The 25,521-nt window shown below is 39.3% G+C and overlaps 2 protein-coding genes across 8 annotated transcripts in view; one reads left to right on the top strand and one right to left on the bottom strand.

The window, feature by feature from the left end:
• The window catches only part of TANC1 (tetratricopeptide repeat, ankyrin repeat and coiled-coil containing 1), a 158,451-nt gene extending 141,012 nt beyond the window's left edge, over window positions 1–17,439 (top strand). For all 4 annotated transcript variants that reach the window (XM_032210996.1, XM_032210987.1, XM_032210978.1 and 1 more), the window contains 8 exons: window positions 1,001–1,134; window positions 1,726–1,849; window positions 2,129–2,304; window positions 4,161–4,293; window positions 7,289–7,380; window positions 11,591–11,737; window positions 12,224–12,324; window positions 14,856–17,439. In XM_032210996.1, coding sequence (XP_032066887.1) covers window positions 1,001–1,134; window positions 1,726–1,849; window positions 2,129–2,304; window positions 4,161–4,293; window positions 7,289–7,380; window positions 11,591–11,737; window positions 12,224–12,324; window positions 14,856–16,221 — 2,273 coding nt within the window. In that variant the 3' untranslated portion in view covers window positions 16,222–17,439. The remainder of the gene's footprint in view (window positions 1–1,000; window positions 1,135–1,725; window positions 1,850–2,128; window positions 2,305–4,160; window positions 4,294–7,288; window positions 7,381–11,590; window positions 11,738–12,223; window positions 12,325–14,855) is intronic.
• WDSUB1 (WD repeat, sterile alpha motif and U-box domain containing 1) overlaps window positions 14,977–25,521 on the bottom strand; it is a 26,456-nt gene continuing 15,911 nt past the window's right edge. For all 4 annotated transcript variants that reach the window (XM_032211008.1, XM_032211032.1, XM_032211016.1 and 1 more), the window contains exons 11-12: window positions 18,564–18,786; window positions 14,977–15,063 (exon numbers count right to left, since the gene is read on the bottom strand). In XM_032211008.1, the coding sequence (XP_032066899.1) occupies window positions 18,608–18,786 (179 nt within the window). In that variant the 3' untranslated portion in view covers window positions 14,977–15,063; window positions 18,564–18,607. The remainder of the gene's footprint in view (window positions 15,064–18,563; window positions 18,787–25,521) is intronic.

Here is a 25,521-nt window from a genome sequence, read left to right as displayed (position 1 = left end):
AAATTCCAATTCCAAGTTTTGCTCACTGTGTCAGAAGGTAGCTGTGCACAAAAGCCAACATTTGTGAAACGGAGATTATTTGAAATGCTATGTGAGATACAGTAAAGTGAATGAGACAGCTTATATTGAGTACAGCAACTTTCAGCTGTTTGAATCATTTAGTTGAATAATGTCCTTTCCTTCAACCCCCCCCCCCCAAACTTTTTTTCAACATTTGTGGCAGCATTCCTCTGGTCTAATGGGTCGTTGTCATATTTTCCATTTTGGATCAGCTTCTTGTTTAGATTTTCATTTAAACTTCTTTCCCTAAAGTCAGAATTCATCAGACAAGTTAGAGATGGGGTTTTTTTTCCAACTAGAATGGTTAGCATTCCTGAGCATAGGGGTTTTTTTCCCAGAGGAACTTGTTTGTTTAAGCCCAGTGCAAGCTAATCTTCGGCCTTGCTTTTTCCCCAATATGGTATACTTGAGATTCATTGTTTTTGTATCTTAAGTGACCTTAGAGCTGTGAGCAATACTGAGATGGAAGACAGGTCTGCATTCTGTTTTTACGACAGTGGATTGCCTTGCCTTACACCACCCATAGTGATCAGTTAGAAAGTGTAAATACAACTGTCAGACTGCTTGGGTCAGCACAATCCTAAAATAAGTTGAGAGTTATCCCCAATGCCGAATGCCATGTTTTTTTTTTATTGTAAGTGTATTTCCTGTAGTATATTAAATAAACGGCCAAGCGTATTTTAAATTTAGGTTGAGTTAAATAACCCTATTAAAATACGGACAAGCGTTCTGATTTTTAATGCAAACAAACTGGATTATTTCCCTCTCTATAATCATAATGAAGGTTAAAATCTGAGGGTATAGGGAAATTCCCTTTTAGTGATCATTTAATTATATGCTCTATAATACATAGAATGTTCTTATGGTTTTTTCCTTAAAGTTTTTGGCCCCCTTTAAATCCTATATAGTACATTCTTTCTTCTTTTTCTTTAATTTTTAGCATTGACTGCTGCTGCTGGGAGAGGAAAACTGGAAGCGTGTGAGCTGTTACTTGAACACGGGGCTCTAGTTACAAGACCTAATAAGAGAGGGATACCTCCGCTTTTCTGTGCCGTGCGTCAGGGGCACTGGCAGGTGGGGCTATACCGTTACACATAAAACAGCTTCATGGCAGAATGAAGGAAACATTCATAATTTCAACTCAGTAGCCATTTTGGAAATCAAAAGGAAATCTGATGAATTAACGAAGCCATGGCTTTGTTTAGATATAAGTACAAATGTGTAAAATTAGTTGATTTAGGAAAGAGTAGAGGAGGGGAGAGGAGAGAAGAGAATTCTTTATTGGCCAAGCATGATTGGACACACAATGAATTTGTCTCTGGTGCATAAGCTCTCAGTTGTGGACAGGTGATTCTGGTAATAAATCCTTTGATATATATACTTGAGGTGGCATGTCCCAAAATAAGGCTGTTTTGCCAGATAATTATTTCTGGGACATCTCAAACAACTTCTGGGTCACATTTTTAGTTCTGGAAACTCCCTTCTACCCTCTGGTCAAGAATGGTTAGGAGAAATTTGTATTTTGTGGTTTAAATTTGTTTCAGTCAGCTGGCCAGAGTTTTATGTAGGTTCAGATATTCATGTGAAGGTCATCTTTTCTTTCGTTTTCAATGATTGTGATTTGGCAGCAGGCTAATGAGGGTTTTTTTTTTTTCATTTTTCCAGATAGCAAAGCTTCTATTGGAACACGGTGCTGATATAAATTTAAGTGACAGGCAAAGCAGAACACCACTCATGGTGGCATCTTGTGAAGGACATCTGAGCACTGTTGAATTTCTAGTCTCTAAAGGTACAATGAATGGCTTCTCCAAAATGTTTTTTTTCTAAATGAACTCCTTTTTCCACGTACTCTAATATAGATACTATTTATTATTGTTGTATTTTTGAACATAGATGGACTTTTATGAATCCAGGCAAAGATTCAAACTCCAGTTGAAATTAAATAGTGCGTGTTGTGAGCTTTCTAGAGAAAGTCAAGCAGTTAAATGAAAAATATCATATATGAATATCAGCTTAATTTAAAAAAGACATTTCTTCACTTTATTTATTTATTTATTTTTGCATTTAGGTGCTGATATTTCATTAGTAGACAAGGAAGGCCTGACAGCATTAAGTTGGGCTTGCCTCAAAGGACATAAGAGTGTGGTCCAATATTTGGTGGAAAAAGATGCCAAAATAGGACAAACAGACAAGAATGGAAGGACACCTTTGGATCTAGCAGCATTCTATGGAGACTCAGATATTGTAAGCCAGGATGCATTTTATCTTCTCTATCAATTTCTCTATCTGAAATCAAGTAAAACTATCCTTACCATATCAATTTGAATACCATTTAAGCAAATTCATTCTGCTCTTTTTTATGTGCAGGAAAGACATTTTAACAGATTTTTTTAATGTAATTACTATTTAATGTTGAGTACTTTAGAAATGCATATATTTTGCTCATTTGATTTTCAATTAAAATACTTTCAATGCTGTGTCACACTATCAGATCAAAATACTGAAAGGAATAACATTATACCTTTTTTCTGCTACTTAACATCGGAATTGCATTGTTTGTTGTGAGTTCAATAGATGAGATGCAAAAAGATGCCTCACAAGAGATCCTTGAATATAGCTTCTGTATTAATTTTTGTAGTTTGGACTTTATATTTGTACATTGTACACTGTCATATAGCATGGATGTCTGTAATAACAGCTGCAGAACGATTTCTTCATCTAACAAATTTATATAGCTGCCAACTCACATATAGGTGACTCCACACGGCTTACAACATTTAAACATTTAAAAGATCCATCATATAATAAAATCACATCATATAATAAAAAACCCTAACTCACCCCTCATGGCAGAATAGCACAATTAGATGGTTCCACCACAAAACCGCGGACGACAAAATCGCGGTCGACAAAAGTGCGTATGTGACATCATCACAGCGCGACGAAAAAGATCGAAAAATGTAAAAATAAAGCAAAAACCTTACCGTAACCCCCCCAAACCTAACCCTAAACCTAACCCTAAACCTAACCCTTAACCTAACCCTAAACCTAACCCTTAACCTAACGAAAAACCTAACGCTAACCCTTAACCTAACGCTAAACGTAACGCTAACGCTCTAAACCTAACCCTTAACCTAACCCTAACCCTAACCCTTAACCTAACGCTTACCTTTATGTGAATCGGCTTGCTGTAATTTAATTTTTATTTCAATTTTTCGATCTTTTTCATCGCACTGTGATGACATCACATATGCGATTTCGTCGACCACGCTTTTGTGGAACGCGGTTTTGACGGGTCACGCAATTAGATTAGCCACTTAATTAGCTCCATTTCCATCTATTGTCCTTAGGCCTACTAACATAGCCATGTTTTTATGGACTTTTGGAAAAGGAGCAGGGTGGGGACCAACCGTATCTCGGGTGGGGGGGGGAATGATGTTCCATAATAAAGGGGCCATCACTGAGAAGACCCCTTTTTTGTGGTTCAAAAATGACAATCCCCAATTAATGAAACCAGTAGCATTCCCTGCCTTCCCACGCTGGTGGGGATGGATGGATATAATAAGGGAGACGTGGACCTTCAAATAACCTGTCCTAAGCCATGTAGGGCTTTAAAGGTGATAACCAGCACTGTGAATTGTACCCGTAGCTTCTGCAGAAGAGGTGTCACAGGTGCAAGTCTAAGCTTAAGCAAAATTGTTCAGGATGCTGTGTTCTGAATTAGCCAAGTATAATTTTATGGTATTTTATGGTTAAAGTCTGGATATTCGTAATATAAGTAGTTAAGTACCAAGGGCTTTTAAATACAATGTCTATCTATAGAAAGGTTTCTTGAAGCTTGATGGAATACATCAAGAAATATCAATTAAACATTTTTTTCAAGATTATCCTTCCTGGAAAAACTGTCGTAGAGTACTTTATTGATCAAGTAATCTAAGCATTACAGTAGTAGAAAACTGATGTACAAAAGAAATCCATGACATAACAGTTCCCGGTTGCATTGTTTCAAATTGAGGATTAAGTGGTGGCACCAGTTACCACAAAGTAATGTTGAATTTTTTTAAAAAAACTTTATTGCTTTATGTTTTCATTGTTTACAGGTGCAGTATTTAGTGGAGAAGGGAGCCGTAATTGAGCACGTTGATAATAGTGGAATGCGCCCGTTGGACAGAGCCATTGGATGTCGAAATACATCAGTGGTAGTCACCTTGCTTCGAAAAGGAGCCAAGTTAGGTCAGTGAAAGGTGTTGAGAAAATAAAATGGTTTTGTTTAGGAATGTTTCAAAGCCCAAACCATTTGCACTAGGTTGTTTTATAGATATGATTTTAGTACTAATATTATGCCTATCCTAAATAAACCGAGGTTTCTAGCAATCCAAATGTTATCTATTTTAAGTTAAATTCTTAGCCTGTAAGTATCCAAAGCTTGGGCATTAACTCCCAGGAACCTCCAAACTTCATGCTAAATTGTAATTACAAATGTGACAAAAATGTAGAATTATTAAACACATGAAGAATCAGATTAATAGTTCAGTTCATTCATATAAAATTTCATGTATGTCTGGTTTTTAGAGCATAGATCTCTCCAAAGGTTACATATCTGTTAACAGATCATGAAAAATTAGCAGCTATAATAGAAACAAAATAAGATTAGAAAGTACGGAGTCATCCAAGAACAAGACAGAAATAGGTTATTCCATATTGCTAAGTTTATTACAATATTTCTAGGCTGCCAACTCCACATGGACGTTCAGTGGTGCATAACTCATTAACACTAATACAAAATAAATATTTTCATTAAAGTTATATTAAGATCCCTCCCATGGCAATGCCTGGCAAAATTGCACTCTGAGTGTTGTTCTGTGAAAGCTATCGTGGAAGGCTGTTCCTTCAGGATGGAGCATATATATATGATGCTACATAACCTAGATGTGCTTAGAACTGAAGACAAGCTTCAAGATATATATTAGACAGGGATCACAGAGATTTATGGGTGGAGGGCTTTGTGTTTATATATATAAGCGGAAGCCTTTTAACACTGGTAAGGAGCTCGGGCTGGCGGGTGGGCCCTCCGGAACACAGTACTGGAACGGTATCTGGCGCTTCGGGCTGGCTCCAGTATGCGCGTTCCAGGAGTACTGCCTGCAACCCACCACTGGCCTGGATGATTTCTCCAGGTTTTCCTGGTGCAGGTAGGGTTAGACACAGTGGTGGGATTCAAATTTTTTTAAATTTTTAAATCCGGATAAAAAAAATTTAAATCCGGGTACGCTTCAAGGTGCTAGTCGTCACTTATAAAGCCCTTCATGGTATTGGACCTGGGTACTTGAGAGACTGCCTGCTGCCAGTTACCTCCACCAGACCTATTAGATCCCACAGAGTAGGCCTCCTCCGAATCCCATCTACCGGCCAATGCCGATTGGCTACCACCCGGAGGAGGGCCTTCTCTTTGGCTGCTCCGGCCCTCTGGAATGAGCTCCCCGTGGAGATACAGACCCTCACCACCCTTCAGGCCTTCCGCAAAGCCCTTAAAACCTGGCTGTTCCGACAGGCCTGGGGTTGACGAGTTCCCGTCCCCGCTCGAACTGTGTGGTTGTTGATTGTTTTTAAATTCTTTTGTAGTTGCTTGTTTGTTGTTTTCCCCCTTGTTTGTATTCCCTCCCTTGATTTGTGAGCCGCCCTGAATCCCTCCGGGAATAGGGCGGCATATAAATGCAATAAATCCTAATCCTAATCCAGGTTCTGTGGGGTGGGTTGGTGTGCGTGGTTTGGTGGGAATGGCAGGGGAAGGATACTGCAAAATTCCCATTTCCTCCCCACTCCACTAACCTGTTTTCCAGCTCTGTTCTCCTGTGCAGGGCAACAGAAGAAGACCCAGCCTATCAGCTGGGACGCCGAATCAGCTGGGACTCAGGAGGCAGGGAATAGTTGGGGGCAGGCCCAGCCAGAGATGGTATTTGCCAGTTTTCTGAACTACTCAAAATTTCCGCTATCATTTTGCTAGAACCGGTCATAACTGGCTGAATACCATCTCTAGTTAGACATGACAATCCAACAGAAATCATTTGTCTAAAAGTTCTGGGGAAGTACTCTACTTCACACTGAATTTATTAAGTTATTTATACAGTTACTTATAGATAGACTCTCCACTTCAACAACAGACTCGAAGCATTCAGGAGCAGAGAAATAAAAACAATAGTCTAACCTGATTTGATTAACTCAGACAACCCTTGTATTGTTAATGTCCTTAATCACTGGGACAAACAAGGAGGCAGATGATTCCTAGACAACACATCCAACTTGCATGGGTTCACCTTCACCTTGGGCCTTCTCACTGAGACCCCTGACTCTGGGCAAGGACCTCCATAGCATCTACAGGGTGGAATGGCTTTGTTTCTTTGCAGACTGCGATTCTCCTGTGCTGCTTTTCTTCCCACTATCTAGAACAGTGAGGTAGGCTCAATTTCTTCTTGGGAACACTGGTTGAGGAAAGATATTTCCACACTTCCACAAGTGCGGAAGGGGGCAAATACAATTAGGTACTTGTAAGCCAAGAGCCGCTCTCTTCAGTCCAAGCATCAAAAAATATATATTTGGGTTTTCTTTTTCAGCCCTCAAAATATAGGCTTAGTAAAACCTGTAAAAATCCTATGATGTGTTCTTTTAAACAATACATCCAAATACCCAGGTTTGAAGAGATAGCTGTAGCGACATGCACAGATTTCCAAAAAACAGCAAGGCATGCTAATATAGTCCAGTACAAGGAAACTGTTCAATAGCACCTTGAGTTTCAGAGCCCGCAGACTCCATTTCAAAAATCTAGGTTTGAGAGCAGCAAGGACTCCTGGGATTATTGGAAGACAGACTAAAGCATCCCGTTTTTTATGGGACTCTTGGATTGTGAATAGCCAGCCACTTTGTGGAAATAGTTGATCTACTTACAAACAACATCCCCTTTTCATGTCAGGTTTCACCCTGAAAGTTCAACAGCCTAAAAGCGAAGATTACCTTCTTAATTGCGTTCTTCATTTGTAAAAGAGCTGGTTTGTTCTAGGCAGACAAACCATTATGCTGTAAAGTTTCATGTTTGGATAAAAATTGGGGGGGGGGGGAAGCATTCCTGATAGAGTCAACTAAGAGGCACTGTTGAATTACATAAATATAGGAGTTGTCAATCATTTGAAAGATTTTGTAGAATGCATTTAAGTGTTAATTTTACTTATTTCAGGAAATGCCGCATGGGCCATGGCTACTTCAAAACCTGATATTCTGATTATCCTTCTACAGAAGTTAATTGAAGAAGGAAACATCATGTATAAAGTAGGTAGATACTTGTGCTAATTGAGATCTGAATGAATGAGTGAAAAAGTATATGTATTGGTAAAACATCCATAGAATGGATTACTAAACTACTGTTACGTGCAGAGGGGCTTTGTACTACAGTAGGTTTGCTTTTATTTGTAATATTAATCATCTTAGTCTTGACTGCAGGAAAAAGATAAATGAAATAACTTCATTTAAAATATAAAGGTGTAAGCAAGGCAATGGTTGCTGCAAATGGTTACCTCCCAAAGACCGATTAGATCGCACAAACTAGGCCTTCTCCGGATTCCATCTGCCAGCCAATGTCGGCTGGCCACACCCTGGGGGAGGTCCTTCTCTGTTGCAGATCCGGCCCTCTGGAACGAGCTCCCCATTGAGATCCGGACCCTCACTACCCTTCCGGCCTTCCGCAAAGCGACTAAGACCTGGCTGTTCCGGTAGGCCTGGGGCTGTTGAGTTGTCCAGCCTCACTTCAGATTTGTGACTGTTGTGTAATTTTAAACTGTTGTTTATTTTTTTATACCCCCCTCCCTTTTATTGTAAGCCGCCCTGAGTGTCTTTTGAGAGTGGGCGGCATACAAAATTTAATAAATAATAAATAATAATAATAAACTAATGTTTAAACGTTGATTTCTGTACTCATACATGAATATAATTCAATGTAATCCTGATTCTAATAAGGTTTCTCTAACGACAGTAAAAATCACCTGAAGAAATAATATAGGTAACCGTGATCTCTGTGTAACCTTACATAAGAGACATAACAGTGATTAGTTGTGTACTTCTAACCAGTACATTCAGCTTCACAGATTTGTACCCGCAAAGGCTACAGCTCTAGAACCTTCTAAAGTTGGTCATTTTATTGGGCTGCTCCTTCCTATTACAGATGCCCCTTCAGAGAGTAGGGTTAAGGAGCTTGATGTGATAAGAGGCTCAAAAGGAGGAGTGCTTGAATGTGCAGATGATTACTTAGAGGAATTGCAGCTATAGAAAACCGAACTCTCATTATTCTTTATGACTCTCTACGTGACACATATTAGAGAATAGAAAGCATATTGTAGAGTGACGGTCTGTGATAACATAGAACAGTAGACTGCCTTGTGTAAAGCTGCATGAGGCCAGTCAGCAACATCCAAGCAGTAATGCTGAATGGGTTGGAGCTGGGAACACTCTAGGAGTATCCTGATTGGGTATCCTCTGGCAGAGGCAGCAGACATAAAAGCAGCCCTTTAGATTCTGATGAACTATGAAGTAAGCCAATTCCTACCATGAAAGGCATGGAGCTTTGAGGTCTTCGTGACAAAAAAAAGTGCTGAGTTTTCTGGCATGCGTATAACTTTCCTTGTGTGGAATATTGTAAGGTTCACTGGTCTGCAGAGCACAGAGTTCTCTGGTGTGACATACAGAAGTAATTAACCAAGAGAACAATGTTCATGGTCTGCAGCCCTTGGAGAAGTAAGTTGCCTTAGGTCCTAGCAATTTTTGGAAGACTTTTGAGAACTAGAAGACGAATACTTCATAAACTGAAACCATCCAGTATCTTTTAAATTAAAGATTGAAAAGGGGGGGGGGAGTGATTAAGGGAGTTTGTGCTTATTCTCCAAAGGGAAAAGAGAAGTGGGCAACCTAAACAGAGTAGTGAGACGTGGAGGGATACACTGGACCCTGTGATTTGCCCCTCCTTTCCGCTCAATTTCATTTTTAGATATGTAACTATGACAGCCAAGTCCCCTGTATGAGGCACCACCACAAGGGACTTTAAAGGAGTAACAAGGGAGGCTGAACCAATCTAGATGCCAGTTTGATGATGAAAGGTAAAAAAGCCCCTTCATGCCTTAAAGCAGGGATGACAAATTTGATTTCATTGAGGGCTGCATCAGGGTTGTGTTTGACCTCTGGGGGCTGGTGTGTGTGTGTGTGTGTGTGTGTGTGTGCAGGTGGGCGTGGCCAGCTCAATGTCACTCCTGTCTGAGGCGCCGATGGTGTCCCCAGCACTCTGCCAGCGAAATTGGGCTCCCGACCTGCGTTTTCACTGGCAGAGTTGCAGGAGACTGTGGCACCTGAAAATGGAGCTTGGGAGCCCATTTTCGCTGGCAGAAAAACCGCAGGCCAGTCCTTTACTGTTTCCAGGGCGGCCCCACTGGCCAGATCCAAGTACCCCACAGGCCGGATCTGGCCCCGAGCTTTGAGTTTGACACCCCTGCCTTAAAGCATTTGTTTTTAAATGAGGCATAGGAAATTGATAGCTGTGTTTTAAGGATAAGGTGCATAGGATTCTCCCTGATGGAAAGACATACATCTCTCGTCATTTTATGACATTTCCACAAGAAGTTAAAAGCCCTGGCCAAGGAGTAATCTTTGAAACTCAGCTCAGTAATTTGAAATGCTAAAGACTGAGATAATGATAAAGCTAAGCTTTAGAATGTTGCAGAACCATAGTTTGCACAGGTCTTTGTGGGTGATGAATAAAACCAAGACAGAAAGGGGGGGGGGGAGTACTTCACAGCTAACAACCATCAGCAACTGCCCTCTGCAGCTACAATATGATCCCAGGAAATGTTGATGTTGGTTTAAGGAGTTGCCAAGTGATGCTACATATGCATTGATGTGCTGTGAAGCTGCCTTTCTCCACATTCAAAACAATGCACAGCAAGGCTTGCCTTAAGTCAAGACAGTATCTGTATAAGACAGTGTTTCTCAACCAACTTTAAGATGCATTGACTTCAACTTGCAGAATTCTCCAGACAGCATATTTTGTGTTTTTTAAGTCTACACATTTTGTAAAATTGCCAAAGTTGAGAAGCACAAATATAAGGCAATGTACTGCAAGTGGAACAGCAGGGAGCGCCATTGCTTCTTTACACACATTCCAAATAGAAATTACCCAACCATTGCCAATTATATTTTAAATGAATGTGCACACAATTTAATTGAGTCTTGCTTAGGTTATATCTCAGGTCAGTGGACACTTTATAGAGAAACTAAGGACATTTATAAATACATACCTCCATAAATGTGTTACTCTTCAAAACATGTGAAGTTGTTTACTTGGATGAAGAAATTTGAACTATCTCCAGATGTAAGGCAGTGTTATATTAGTAGTTAAAATATATTGGATGTCTTTCTGTCCATTACAAACAAAAATCAGCATGATAACTTAGGCTGAAATTAATTAAATGATGTTCAAGTTAAAGTTAAGATGCAAGTGATAGATTGTATTTTAATGAGATTTACAGAATCTTAATGAGATTTATGGAATTGCACCTGATCACTCCTACCTTCACATTCTTTTTATAGAACTATCATTTGTGAATCTGCCTTATAGTGTTGATTAATTTTGATTTAAGTAGGTTTATATATAGAGACAGATGTTTTAATAATTAACTTCATAAATGTTATCTAAATATACAGTTACTACTATGCACTTTTCCTTCTGAAATATCTGTAAAGTTGATAAAATCCATGCATAATTAACTATAGCAATGTAATTTACTCATAGCTTTGTAGTCTCTGGATTAGTTTTGTTTAGTGTAATCTTTTTCTCCTTACAAATGTACATGTTAATAAAGCAGAAAATACCTGTAAATAAAATAATACTGTATTTATGGCAAGCATAACTTGTTTTTAAATGAATATTCAAAGCACTACCATGTGTTTAGTTCAGGTGTAAAGCAAATATAGTTAGATTTCATCAACCATATTATTTGCTTCTGTCCTTGATGTAAAAGATCATTATTGTTGAAATCTAGTTAGCTTCCAAAATGAAATAGCTTCATAACTTATAAAACTGATTGGTAAGATGTTACACATTTACATAAGATATTATTTTAAAATATTTTAAATATCTCAGTTTTATTAAGATACAGAATGCAGGTTCAGATTTAATTAGTTTTTTACAAAAAAATATTTGCGCTATCCTATCACAGAGCAAACCCTTGCCTATACAGATAGGTCCTGAAAGTAAACATGCAAGCATTCCTCAAACAATCTGCATGAAATTCCAAGTCTATGTTATCCTGTAAAAAAATATTCTTAGTAAAATATGTGAAGTACTAAACAGTATTACTACTTATCAGGAAAATCAACTTTTTTTTTTTAGTCTTTCATGATGCCCACTGGACAACCAGTTTATTTTAAAGGCAAAAATACTTTTAGCAGTGAAATATTATTATTGTTTGGTTTTATGGTATTATGGTTTGATCTGCAGAAAGGGAAGATGAAGGAGGCAGCACAGCGTTATCAGTATGCCTTAAGGAAGTTTCCTCGAGAGAGTTTTGGAGAAGAAATGAAAGCTTTCAATGAACTCAGGGTTTCCTTATACCTGAACTTATCAAGATGTCGTAGAAAAACTAATGTAAGCTCCTTTTCCAAGTTTTTCCCCATGGTATAACTTGCAGGAAATAATTCTGGGTGGAACTGCCAGTTTAGATAATACTAAGCAGCATTTTGGGATAACGGGCAATTTGCCTTTAAAAAAACATTTGTAATGACTTAAGGTTTCATCCAAGAATATAGAGTTTTTGAAAGCTTTGGCTCTTTTAGAACTGTTTAAATTGGATGGGGGATGAAGGAGAGGATGATGGGCACCATCTAAATGTTTTGTAGACACTATATGGTTAAGCCCTGAGTTATATGACTGCTCGCATGTCTTTCAGATATCCAGGTATTTCTGAAGGCAACTTGGATATACACATTTTCAATTAATGACAATCATGTGTAGCTCACAAACAGATTCAAACAATCTGCAGAAGTGGGATAAGGAAGATGTTTTGAGATTATCTAAACAGATACTCCTCAGTCAAATGGTTACATTAATTTCTGCACTGTGATTTTTTGGCAGGATTTTGGCTTGGCAGAGGAATTTGCTACCAAGGCCCTTGACCTCAAACCCACATCCTATGAAGCATATTATGCTAGGGCAAGAGCCAAGAGGAACAGCAGGTACTTAAAGCCCTTTTGCAATAACATTTATTTTGGTGATATTTTAAAAAATGTGCAAGAATGATGAATCGACCTTCAATATTACATTTAGATAAAAGAACGAGAGGTTTTCTATTGGTTTCCATGCTGTTAATGGATATTTTGTGTTAATTTTGTGTACTTTTATTGGTTTATGCTGGCAGAATTTCCAATCTTGGTGGGGTACCATGATGGCCCATGGAGCTGAACAGAAAAATTCTTAATTGACAGAGTATTATGAGGAAAAAATTGGGATATTTTTGGAAGGAGCACAAAAAATGGCTAAAATCACTTCCTTAAATGCCATAACCAAACACTGACTTCAAACGAAATTGAAAATAGGAAACCATTGGGATGTGCAATATATATGAAACAGCCCTATCATCTTTTTTGTGATAATTTTCTAAAAAGATGGAAAACAATGCTTTGCTAAAAGCAAGGCTTGGTTTTGTTCATCTATTTCCTTTTCAAACTGAGGTACATTTTTTGGACTGGGCTTTGCTCTGTCTAAAACAGCAATACATTAGCTTTTTTGAGTTAGGAGCCACATTTTAAAAACTGGATGGGCCCAAGCTAACAAATACATTTTATATCATTTAAAGGTAATAACAGAAAGTTATGTTAATTAAAACATTACTTATATTATTCCATATTTAATTTAATAGGGTTAGATTTTCTATTGTTCTTTGTCAGTAATTTTTGAAAGAGCTTTGAGGCCTACTGTTCCTGTATTTGGGAGTAGCAGGTTATCCTGTTTTGTTGCTCATAGAAGACAACATTTACCAAGTTATTTATCTTATCTTTATTTTAGATATCAAATTTATTTTTACACTATTCATCAACATAAAACATTTTACTATTTTACATTTTTTGGTATGCTCTCCAGATGCACGTCGTAGCACATCCTAAAGTTATTATAGTATGAAATGTACAGAAATGTGCATATGTTTTAAGAATGCAATGTTAAGGGAAGACTACAGTTGTGCAGGGGAGCCTTTCCAGATTCCTCAGAACCATCCTGGACTGTACATAAGTGTCCTTTATCTCCTTCAGAAGGAAGCCCATTGCAGAAAAGAAGCTACTTTCACAAAAACTACCGTATTTATCGGCGTATAACACGCACCGGCGTATAACACGCACCCCCCATTTTAACACAAAAATTTGAGTAAAATTTTTTTTCATTAAAAATAAATGACTTGGAAGCTCGGAACTTAATGTTGGATTAAAATTTATAACATTAGAACATGAATTATAACATTAACTCCTCTTAAAAGGCAAATATGAAATGAAAAAACACCTCTTTGAGCAAAAAAACTTAATCAGAATCACTGCTTTTTGGAAAACCAAAAACCTCTTCCTCATCTTCACTCTCTCCCTCTTTTTTCCCTTCCTTCCCCCTTCCTCTTGCCTATCAACTTCATCCTCTTTGTCTTTCTGCTCTTTCCCTCTCTTCCCCTTTTCTTCCTACCTCCTTCCTTCTCCCTCCCTTCTTCTTTTTCTTCCTTTCTTCTTCCATCTTCCTCCTTCTCCTTCCATTCTTTCTCCTTCCATCCATCTTTTCTCCTTCCATCTTCTCCCCCCCTCCCTTCTTCTTTTCCTCCCCCCTCCCTCCTTCCTTCCTCTCCTTCCCTTTCTCACACACAGGAAGGGGAGGGGGGCTATCTAGTCGCTTTCACAGCATAATTTCTTTATCTAACTTTTAAAAAACAGTGTGCAAATCAAACGAGATTTTCGTAACCTGCGAAGCACCAAGTTATATTATGTTGTTACAAATTCGCAGCTACTCCATTCTTTCTGATAGGGAACTACATTTCCCAAGATGCCTCAGGTCCTCAAAGCGCTGAACGCAGCTTTGCAATTGACTCCAGCGAGGCCTGGCAGCCGCCGGCTGGGGTGGTTGTCAGGGCGATGCGGAGCGGACGCGCCGTTTGTTACTGCTTCCAGCAATCAAGACGGAGAAGGGAAGCGACTGAAACGGACGCTGGCCTCGCTCTCCTGCTGCGGCTTCTGTTTCAGTAGGGAAGAAAACTTCCTTTCGCTTCCCGAATTTGACTGGGTCCCGGGGCTTCTGCCAGGCGGCAGAAGCCCGGGAAGCGAAAGGAAGTTTTCTTCCCTATTGAAACAGAAGCCACAGCAGGAGAGCAGGGCTGCTGCCGGCCGTTTCACCTTGCGCAGCGAATTTGACTGGGTCCCGGGCTTCTGCCACCCGGAGTATCGGCGTATAACACGCAGGCAGGGTTTAAGCTTGCAATTTTAGTTTTAAAACTGCGTGTTATACGCCGATAAATACGGTATTTTATTGCTCTGGGAATTTTTGACAAGGGAGTGCTTTTTTTAAAAACTGCTTTGGTAATAAATAAGGCTAGGAGCTTATTGTGCTATTCTTGAAAAGGATTTACAAGTGGGTTATAAAATATATAAGGAACTGCCAAAATAAATATACTGTGGCTTCTTGTGGTTGTGAAAATAGGAATGTGCCAAGCTCATTGTTTTTTGGATTTCCTCCCTTCCAGGCAATTTCAGGCAGCCCTCACAGATCTGCGGGATGCAATAAAGTTGTGCCCTGGAAACCAGGAAATCAAGAGACTGCTAGCTCGAGTTGAAGAGGAGTGCAAACAGCTCCAGAGGACACAGCAACAAAAGCAGCAATATTTTCAGGCGATGCAGCCGAGCAATGACTCTGACTATGAGGGTGAAGTACTTGTGCAGGATCACTTCAGCCTGGAAGAGATAAAAGAGGAGGAATTTTTATATGAACAGGAACCTGGCCCAGCTAGGCCAAGATTGCCACTTTCCCAGGCTTCTTTATCTTGTAGCAGAAACCCTCAGGAAGGTACCCAGCAGAAATTTAGGCCTGTATCTCCTCCAAACAGAGCAAGCAGTGCATATATGCGAGAGCCTGGCTTGTCTGTGCAGTCCACGAAACAAGCTCAGATAGTAAAAACCAATCAGCACCTGAATTCTGCCCAGGCTGGAGCAAGACTTAGTTCTAGTCAGTCTGGGACAAAGATTCAGCACCTCCAGTATCTTCCTCCAAGCCCTGTGGCTTCCAGACACCATATGACTCCAAACAATAAAGCACTGCATTTAGATGGGGCACACACGGTATCAGCAGGCAGTAGCTGTGCACTTTTCAATGAAAGATTAACAGCTGGCCAGGTTCCCTACTTGCAGCATTGTGACAAAGGATCTTCTTTCATGAGTAAGTCCAAAACACACGAGAAGCTGGCTGTGCATCCTCCTCCATCGTTAAGTCAAGGAACCGGTGAATTAAGGCAGCAAAGTAGTGCCAGTTTACTTTCTGTCAACATGGCACCTTCCAGCTCAACAAGCAGCTTGTCTTCTAGCAGCAGCTTTTCTGAGTGCATGGCGGGACAAAACCTCGACACTCGACTCAAGGAGAACAAAGCTGGGCTTGGTCAGAGTGGAGCAGCCGAACCCCGGTCCCGCAGTATTCCGTTCATGGGCATCATGGATAAAACTGTACGCTTCCAACAGCAGCAGATGAACCCCGCAAATCGCAGTTGGCACAGCCAGGCTCCAGAAGGGGTCCTGAAGAGCTCTGGGACAACTTTATCTGCAAGCTGTGAGTTTTCTTCCAAAACTGCAGCAAGCAACTCTGCAAATCAGGGTTCATCTTTCTCTTCCTCTTCCCTAATAATAGGAGACAATCTCCAAAATGGAACTCAGTCTAAAGAACTGGAGGAACTAAAGCACCAAGCATCTGCCGGCCCTCAAGATCACAGGATAGGTAAGCCAGTGGCTCATTTATATCAGGAAGCTCTCTCCAAACAACATTCTCAGCTAAGCAAAGACATTCATTCAAGTCACATCACTTCTACAAAACCAAAGCGATCTTTTGTAGAATCTAACGTATGATTCTGTTGGAAATTAATAACAGGGATGAACCGTGGCTTTTGGTTGTAAAACGTATGGCAATAGTGGCATATAGGTTACTGCTATTAATCATATTTTAGGGAGTGTATCACAAAAATGTGATCTTATAGCTGCAATATGAACATTAACCCAGCTATCCTTATTGTTTTTTTTTAAATATGTTCTTAAAGTGTTTGTTAACACAGTTGAAAAGTTCCATCATTTATGCCAAACCTTGCAAGTCTGGATGTACGCGGCCTGTGGCAGTATAGCAAACTAATTTTTCTTTTAAAAAAATTATTTTACAAATCTGCAGTCCTGAAACTGCAGTGGTATATACAGTCACCGGGGACTAAGTGTCAATGAACATAAGTATAATTTACTTCTCAGACTATAGGATTGTGTTGTAAAACTCACTTTGTTCGGTCATGTATATTGTTTATTGTTTAAATTTGATTAATTGGTTCCGAAGGATGGAACCCACAGAACCTTTACTTTTGTCAATTGAGTATTTTCTTAGAAGGAAGATTGACTGTTATTCTCCCACTTTTATAAACCTGGCAAAATATAACTTATATCATCTCTACAAATATTTCAGCAGTGATATTTTATTCCATGCAATCGAGGCTGTCTATCATTATTGCAAGGCAAGAAGAAAATTTTTGCATGCATTTTATTCAACATCTTTGTTATTGCACTGAGTCATATGATAAGTTGACAACATACAATCAGCACTTTACATAGTTTATCTAAACATCTTTTGAGGTGTTATATCAGAAAAACAAAGAGAAATACAGGTCATAGAGTATTTTTTTTAGAACATCTAAAATCTATTTGAGGGAGAAGCTTACATAAAGGCCATTGATACGTTCCTCAATATGCAGTAGGAAATATCTATTTAAATTACAAATTGTTCTTGAAGAGGCACATTTGTAAGGATGTTCCTGTAAGTAATAAAGGCTGGTTGTATAAGCTGGAAAATTCTGTAGCCCCTTTAACAAATTATTTCCATATGTATAGAATATATGTTACGTTATAACAACATCACACATTTTTTTTTAAAAAAGCATTCAAAAGTCTGTTTTGGAATGACTTAATCTATTCTGTAGCTTATTTATTGTTTATCTTGGTATTTGTACAATCTTATTCTCTTGTTCTGTAGATCTATTTTTTGCACAGCTACTGTATTTTTCTCTTATTAAATAAAAGATTATTAATATAGTTTATGGTTCAGTAATGCAGTTTTACAGCACAACGTTGAGAAGTCATCACTAATGCAAGCTTAATTAGGATCCATTTCAAATGTAAAATATATGAACCACCTGCATGGATTACTTCTCTCTTCCAAAAGTTGTTGAAACACAGGTGAGTGTTTGTAGATCAACTCAACTGCTGGTTTCCATTGAGTTGACAACTATTCCATGCCAAACCTTTGGTTGAATTGTCAACTTTCTATCTAGGCTGCACATCTGGAAAGGCACTGAAATAGGAGTGTACTGCAAAGTTATAATTGATCATGAGATACCCTTTTAATTAAACTATGCCATGGTCTGGGTAGTTTTTAACTTCATTCTGGATCATAGTCCTCTGAAGACTGTAACAGCTAATAAAAGGAACATGGTTTCAGGGCTGGTAGCAAGCAGTAGTAATTCTGCCATTAACACTTACCAGGTCACGCAAAATCTAGTAGCACTGGGTCATGCCAACTCAGAACTGGAAAACTAACGTCAGGTTCTTGCTCTTTGTGCTAACTCTTTCTGAGCTCAACAAAACATGGCACCAGACCCATCTCACAAAAGTATTTGGAAGAAGGTTGGGCAAGACAGGCAAGTCTTTTGATCCCAAAGATCAAGCACCTATTGCTCTCTGTCAGGGCCACGGTATGCCTACATTCTTCGGAGTAAACAGGAACGTAAGTACATATACTCAGAGATCCAGGACAGGGACAGAAAAACATGTATTTCTCTATGGTCTCAATTCTGTACTTCTGGTCTACTATGGGCTGGGCCCAGGAGTGTTTGGGAAGCTCTGATATCCAAATCAATCTACAGAGCACAATCTATTACAAGCTATTTATACTCTCTTGAAATTAATAAAACATACTTTCTATCCCATGCATACTTAATCAAAACCACGTCCTATGTCATAGGAATCCATTTTAACATAATTATCACTGCAACTAGGATTTCATTCAGTAACAGACACTTAAATCATTTGTAACACTCAATAGCTGACATTTGTCAAGGATCAAAGTACTTGAGCTAATGTTATCAGTTACCCCATGGTTAAAAAAAAAGTGTACTGTATCAACAGGATGCAGTTCACCATTGAAATGTTTTACATACCTTTAGATTCATTTCCTCTAATTTGAAAAAGAAGATGAAAGTTTTTAAGGTGCTTGCTTTTCATTATATTCCGGATGAGTTTCCAACCAGCGATTAATAGCCATTTTTAGGGTTCGGTTTGGGGTGAGTACAAGTCTCTGAAGAGAAAGATTCGTCATTGGACTAGAACGCCGTTTTTTAATTATCCAATTTTCTATTGCTTCCTTCTCATAGGAGTAGCCATCTAAAGAAAGAAACAAGCATTCCTGAAGAGAGTCGTGTTCTATAAATCATACCTTAAAGCAAGCTATCTAGCCTATTCAGATAGGAAATGGACCAACTTTGTATCAATAGACACAAATGATTTCTAAAAGAAATCAGTATGAACTTGGTAACTTCATCCACAATAAGAATCTATTAATGTACAGATTAAAAGATTAATACAATGTAGAAAATTTCATTAAATACATTTTAATGTTACACAAAATCATTCAGCAGCAGTGCTTGAAGTGACAAAGTGTCATGTCTTTCACATCTTTCACAGCCACACTGAAGGCTCCTGCTGCTTTGGCAGCAATTCAGACTGGAAGTGCTGTCTGACTAGTCATTCATATTCAGACGCTGTGAGGCGGCTCCTGAAGCAGCCATGCAGAGCTTTTGAAAGGCCCCAGCATGGCAAACTGATACAAATAGCTTTGCACTGCCATAATACATACATCTATACCAAGCTGGGATCAGGTATGCTGGCTCAATATGTGGAGGGCCCCTATTGCAGAGAACTATGCTATGTGAGAAGGCCTTTCTTGGCCATTTCAATGCTTGTTTTGCAGTCTCTGGACTGTATCTTCACGTACTGAAATTATCTTCACTGCAGTACAAAACTCAGTCCTGTGTATTATACTTGTAGATGACAGCCTCATTAAAGGCTACAATTTTTATATACCAGAACGACATTTTTATAATTGTAGGCAAAGCCTTTTGCCCCAAAATATAAACAAATGCAATTTTGACAAAAATTGAGATTGCACAAGATTTGATAAAAATCCATTCTCAATATTGCCAAATAAGGATATAAACATATGGAATACTGAAGGAACTTGCAAATAAAATATTTTCCATGTATTTTAAACATCATTCAATTTTACATGGCTACAACCACTTGTGGGGCAGAACGTAGGTTTTAGAAATAGAAATGGCTTAATTTCTTTTTGTTTAAAGCTTTACAACAGGGGTCCCCAACAGTGGTGGGTTTCTATTTTTTTTACTACTGATATGCGCATGCGCAAGCTCACGTGCACGACACTTTTGTGCATGCATAGAATGGTGGCGCCTCCCGCCGGCACTATTACCGGTCCACCCGATCCGGGCCAAACCGAGAGCAACCCACCTCTGGTCCCCAACTCCTGGGCTGCGGCCCACTACCAGGCTGCCGCCCATTCGGAACTGAGTTGCGCCAGTGGCAGGTGGCACATGCACATAGCCCCACTTGTGCAAATAGTGGGCACTGACACAGCCCCACTTGCATGAGCCAGATGCAGCTGCTCAGAGCCCCACTCGCATGAACAGGTGCTGGCACTTGCAGCCCCACTGGTCCAAAAACATCTTCGTCCCCCCACACCAGGCTGCCAACTCAGAAAAGTTGGGGAACAAGACTTTAGAAAGCCACTATGTAAACTTTAGAAGGTTGGCATACAAATAATTTGTATGAAGCAGTTTTGTATACTCGGATAATGAGCAATTAAACTAGCATTTATAATTTTGTTCAGAGAATTTTTAAAGTTTGCATACTATACTGGTAATTTTTATATTGTTTTTTTTTAAACTTTATTTTATATTGCTGTTCTTTTTAAACACTATTAACTTGGAACATTTTTCTTTATAATGTGACTACAGAACTTTTTCCAGAAGTAGCAAAAAGGCAGTGATCATTTGAATATATACACATCTCTTCAACAAACTAGATAGAAATAAACTGAATCTCTCCCTTTCTCCCTGTTTGTGTGAGAGAGAGTGGGGGGGGGAGGGAGAAATATAAATGTATAGTATTTAAATAATAGGTGTAGTAGTTAAATATAGCAATATCTATTTCACTGTTTTAAGATAGCGCAAAAATTAAATGAAATATATCTGAACCTCATACCTTATAGTCATTCATCAGACAATATGAATATTTTCTCATCTGGAAATCTGATTTCCATGAAATTAAAATAACGGAATAAACAAGTGTCACTAAACATTTTGTACTGATGGATAAACACATCTCACTCTCTCCTGGTTTGCTAAAAGTGAGCCAGAATTCTCAGTATGCGGAGTCTGTTACTTTAATCCTGAGTTTAAAATTAATTTCCAAAAACTCATCACAAAGCTGTCAAAAAATAATCAAAACTGCTACAGAGAGTCCCTTGTGTCCTAAGCTTTTCATGTATAAAACAGAAGCACAAAGTTGTGACGTGACTAGGAGATAAATGCATTTACCAGGCGATATTCAGTTCTGCTAAGAAAAAGAAATAATGTATAAATGTACTGCCAATTTTTGCAGAAGATGTTGCCACATAGACTTTCCAAAGAATTTAGAAATCTGTAATCTACTTTCCCTCACCTTCCTTTTGAAATAAGAATGAAATAATAATATGCTGCATTCAGATATGGCTTTCCTTAATGCAGGCATCAAGAATGTGGGCTTTCAAAGGTGGGGTCTCCATTTCCATCGTGCTTAGCTACAATAGTTATTTTTCAGGAAGATTTCTTTGGTATAACTTCATATGGCAACCCAGCCAATAATTGAAAACCTGTATTGTCATTGTACATCATGTACAGCAGTAGTCCCCAACCCCCGGTCCGCGGACCGGTGCCGGGCCGTGGAGTACCTGGCACCGGGCCGCGCAGCGGCCGGGGGCCATGATCGCTGCAGCGGCCGGGGGACATGATCGCTGCAGCGCAAAGGCTCCTGGGCCGTCGCGAACAATGCCCCCCCACCCCTGCGCGCGCTCAGCGGGCCACGGTAAAATTATCAAAGGCTGACTGGTCCGCGGCGATAAAAAGGTTGGGGACCACTGATGTACAGTATACAATTAAATTGGTTTAGCCTCTACTCGTACAGTCCATCAATAAACATGACTTGGGGCAGCTAACAAATTAAAAGCAGAGTAAAATCAATAACCAACATTTTAAATAGCATAAAATAACAGCAGAAGACTTTCGCTGCATCCCACAATTGATACAACCAGGAACTGGGCTCATCCTATATTATCAGGACTTCGAGCTTGACGGCAAAACCAGATCATTAAGGTCCTGTGAAAAGCCAGAAATTTTAGGGTGAGTTTGATCTCTGGGAGATGGTATTCCAGAGGGTGGGCAAGCAGTCTTTTTAATCCAGCCAGATGGCACACCCTTGCAGACAGGATCTGGAGCATACCTCACCTGCTGGATCTAATAGGATGGGAAGATACCAATATGGAAGTTCACGGCTTCCTAATTCCTACTTCAGCAGAAATAACTTCCCAACCCATTCTGGGTTCTTTATTCCTCCAAAACTAATTACTGAAATTCATAGGGGCTTTGAGAATAAAGCCTGGCATGGTATCAAAGGCTGCAGTGGGTAAAATAAAATAGCTAAAAAAGCCATGCTTAACTTGTAAAACTGAGAATTCATTAATCATTCTCACATTTCTAAAATTAAATCCTTATTAACTTATTCAAATATCCTGAGGAATTATGAAGCATCTTGTTTTGATATGAGCCAAGGTGGCGCAGTGGTTAAATGCAGCACTGCAGGCTACTGCTAGATCAGCAGGTCAGCGGTTCAAATCTCACCGGCTCAGGGTTGACTCAGCCTTCCATCCTTCCGAGGTGGGTAAAATGAGGACCCAGATTGTTGGGGGCAATATGCTGACTCTCTGTAAACCGCTTAGAGAGGCCTGAAAGGCCTATGAAGCGGTATATAAGTCTACTGCTATATATCAAGTACTAATAGAAATTATTATTTTTTAAAGCAGCAGAAGTAGGGGAGAAGGCTCATGGTGCTGGAGAGGCAAGGCAGGCCCATTGAGTAGGTGCAGTGCAACAAGAGGAGGAGAAGGATGAGAGAAACAAAGTCTTAGCTCCTTTAACAGTTCAGTGTATTTGTCTGGGCCAAAAAGTGAATCAATTTCAATGATCCGGATTTTGCTTTGTTCAGGTCATTAATCCTCCTAGAATGGTCTGGTTAAATGTCTGAGGCTTCATTCTGTCGATGAAGCAAAATTTAATTCCACTCTATGTATACTGCTACTAACAATCAAAATGTGTACTTACAGAAGGCAATCCAACCTAATCAAACCCAATACATTTTCCCAGGTATATGCATTACAATGTGTAAATGGCAGGCAAGTTTAGTACAGCAGATCGTCTTAGGATTTTCCACCGTCAGAGAAATGATGTTGTCAGCAACAGAGGACAGGGATTTTGTTGAACCTCTGACTTTGGGCAGAGCAAAATTCCAAGTAGAAATTAGGATAATTGAAAACCCCCATTATCATTTTAGCAAGTAGACTGGTTATCTGATATTAAACCCTCCCAATAGCATCACTTTTGTTCCCATATGCATAAGAAGGCATGGCCAGTGACCAGAATGAATACATGAGCCACAGGAATGTTTCTGTGAAGTCCTAAATATGAGCACCAAGAAGACATCACTCTTCTCACAATAACTTGCCTGGTCCACACACATCTGCTTCTGACCCTTGCAAGGCTGATTCTTTCATTAATACCAACAGTATTCTTCTGTTTCTTTGGTTTTGTTGATCCATGTAGAGTTGAGAGTCTTTTCTATTATTTTGGAAAGCCTGGGGTAACTGAATGATCTCAGGAATTGTAGCTTGCTTTTCATGTCCACATGTTCAAATTGGCTGCTGGCTCCAGAGGACAAACTTATTCCTGGTTTGTCCACTGTTTTTTGCTAGATAACACTAAGTGCTCACTCCAGCATTCCTCTTTGTGGCCCCCTTCCTATCTATCCTGGTCCCAAACATTCTGGGCCTTCCCCTCCTTGGAAATCAGCTGTTTCATGAAAAGCTCTGAGTAATCCTGATGAGTCTTAAAAGAAGATGTCCTCCATTTCTTTTACCTTATTCTTTATTAAGAAGACAAGTTTCCATTTGCAGTAGGTACAATTAAGATACCATTCTAGTATAAACAGTGCATTCCTGGCAGGTAATCACTGAAGATTCCTCATTTTCCCTGTAAGATCTGAGTTTGTCTTGTTCCTGCCCAGCTAAATTCCTTGGCCACTGTTGCTGGCTTGCTGGCTGGCTCTAGTCACAAACTCCTTGTTGCCTGATCTCTTCCTAGGAATGATGCCTGAGGGGTAACCGCTTGCTGACAAATGCAGTTCCAGCCACTAGCAGACACTTGATTACTGAGTCAGCTACATCTGTAAGTTCAGACTATGTACTCAGCAAACAAGCAAATCTACCCCCGGGCCAAGAATCCACAAAATCAGCCAAATGCCCCTCCTCTACCTCAGATCACCTTTGTAACTTGCAAGCTCCCTTACAAAATGTCTATGTTCCCATGTTATCGTGAGCTCTTATGTTTTTACAAACTTTATACATAATGGAGAACTGAACAGAATGATAGCCATTCCATAAACCTTTGCCAGAAGGATGCTGCTTTAGAGAAGCTAGGTTGACAGATAGTTTACATGATTAAAGGAATCTCCTTCCATTATTCAAACCTATCAGTGTTAACTGACAATCATATGTCCCTAGATTATATGTGATATTATTCTCTGAAGTATCTATGTATTCTATGATTATTGTTCCTATTGGTTTTATTATTTTAAAATGTTTTAATATTTTGATTATAGTATATATTTTTTGAATTGTAAGCCACCCAGAGACACTGACCGAGTTGGGTGGGAGAAAAGAAAAAAAGGAAAAGAAGGAAAGAGGAAAGAAAGAAGGAAGGAAGGAAGGCGGGAAGGAAGGACGGACTTAATTTTCAATGAAGCAGTAACTTGCATCCAAACATCTTTGAAATAGTAGGCTTGAGGACATACTCAAATGTGAAAGCTAAGTGTCCAGGCTTTCTAAAAAAATTTTTTAAAGAATGTTTATAAATTTGGGAACCAAGCAAGAGGTCCACATGCCACACTGAAAGAGCCAACATTCAAGGGAAACTTTTTGCTGTCCCTGCCATGAATTGTGGTACAATCTCCTCCCAAGCTTGCAAAAAACCCACCTAAAACCAGGAAATTTTCAACAACATCACAAACAGATTGGTCTCTGAGGCTCAGAATTATGCTGGCCAGATAAGGGATTAAAAGTCACTGGAATCCATTTGAGAACATTAAACCCATCCCTTAACTTTCAAAACAGTCAATTTAAACTGCAGGTAGTCCTCGATTTGCAACAGTTCACTTAGTGACCATTCAAAGTTACAATGGCTCTGAAAACTGAGTTATGACCATTTTTCACACAAGCATTGCAGCATTCCCATGGTCACATCATTTACATTTGGATGCTTGATGATTGACTCACATTTATGACAAAGCAGTTTCCTGGGGTCATGTTTTGCAACCTTCTGACAAGCAAAGTCAATGGGGAAACCAGATTCATTTAGCAACTGTGTTACTAATTAAACAACTGCAGTGATTCACTTAACAAATGTGGCAAAAAAGTCATAAAATGAGGCAAAACTCGCTTAATAAATTTCTCACTTACCAACATAAATTTTGAGCTCAATTGTGGTCGTAAGTTGAGGACTAGCTGTAATTCAACATTTTAAAAGAACAAACAGTATTTTTAAATCCAAAACCTGTTAATAATCAGGTATGAGAAAAGCTCCAGCTTCTGGCTTCACACAATTTTGCTTCAGAACTAATGAGATGTTCTTTATCTCCTTCATGCATCTTGGAAATGACATATGTGAACATTATGCAGTATTGGGCAGCCAGTTATACACATATCAAATGTGAACATAGAAAAGCCACCTATTGGAC

Source organism: Thamnophis elegans, chromosome 1, assembly GCF_009769535.1.
Source record: "Thamnophis elegans isolate rThaEle1 chromosome 1, rThaEle1.pri, whole genome shotgun sequence".
NCBI classification, from domain to species: Eukaryota; Metazoa; Chordata; class Lepidosauria; order Squamata; family Colubridae; genus Thamnophis; species Thamnophis elegans.
The sequence above is the reverse complement of the archived record's forward strand: the minus strand, read 5'-3'. Positions and strand labels throughout refer to the sequence as shown.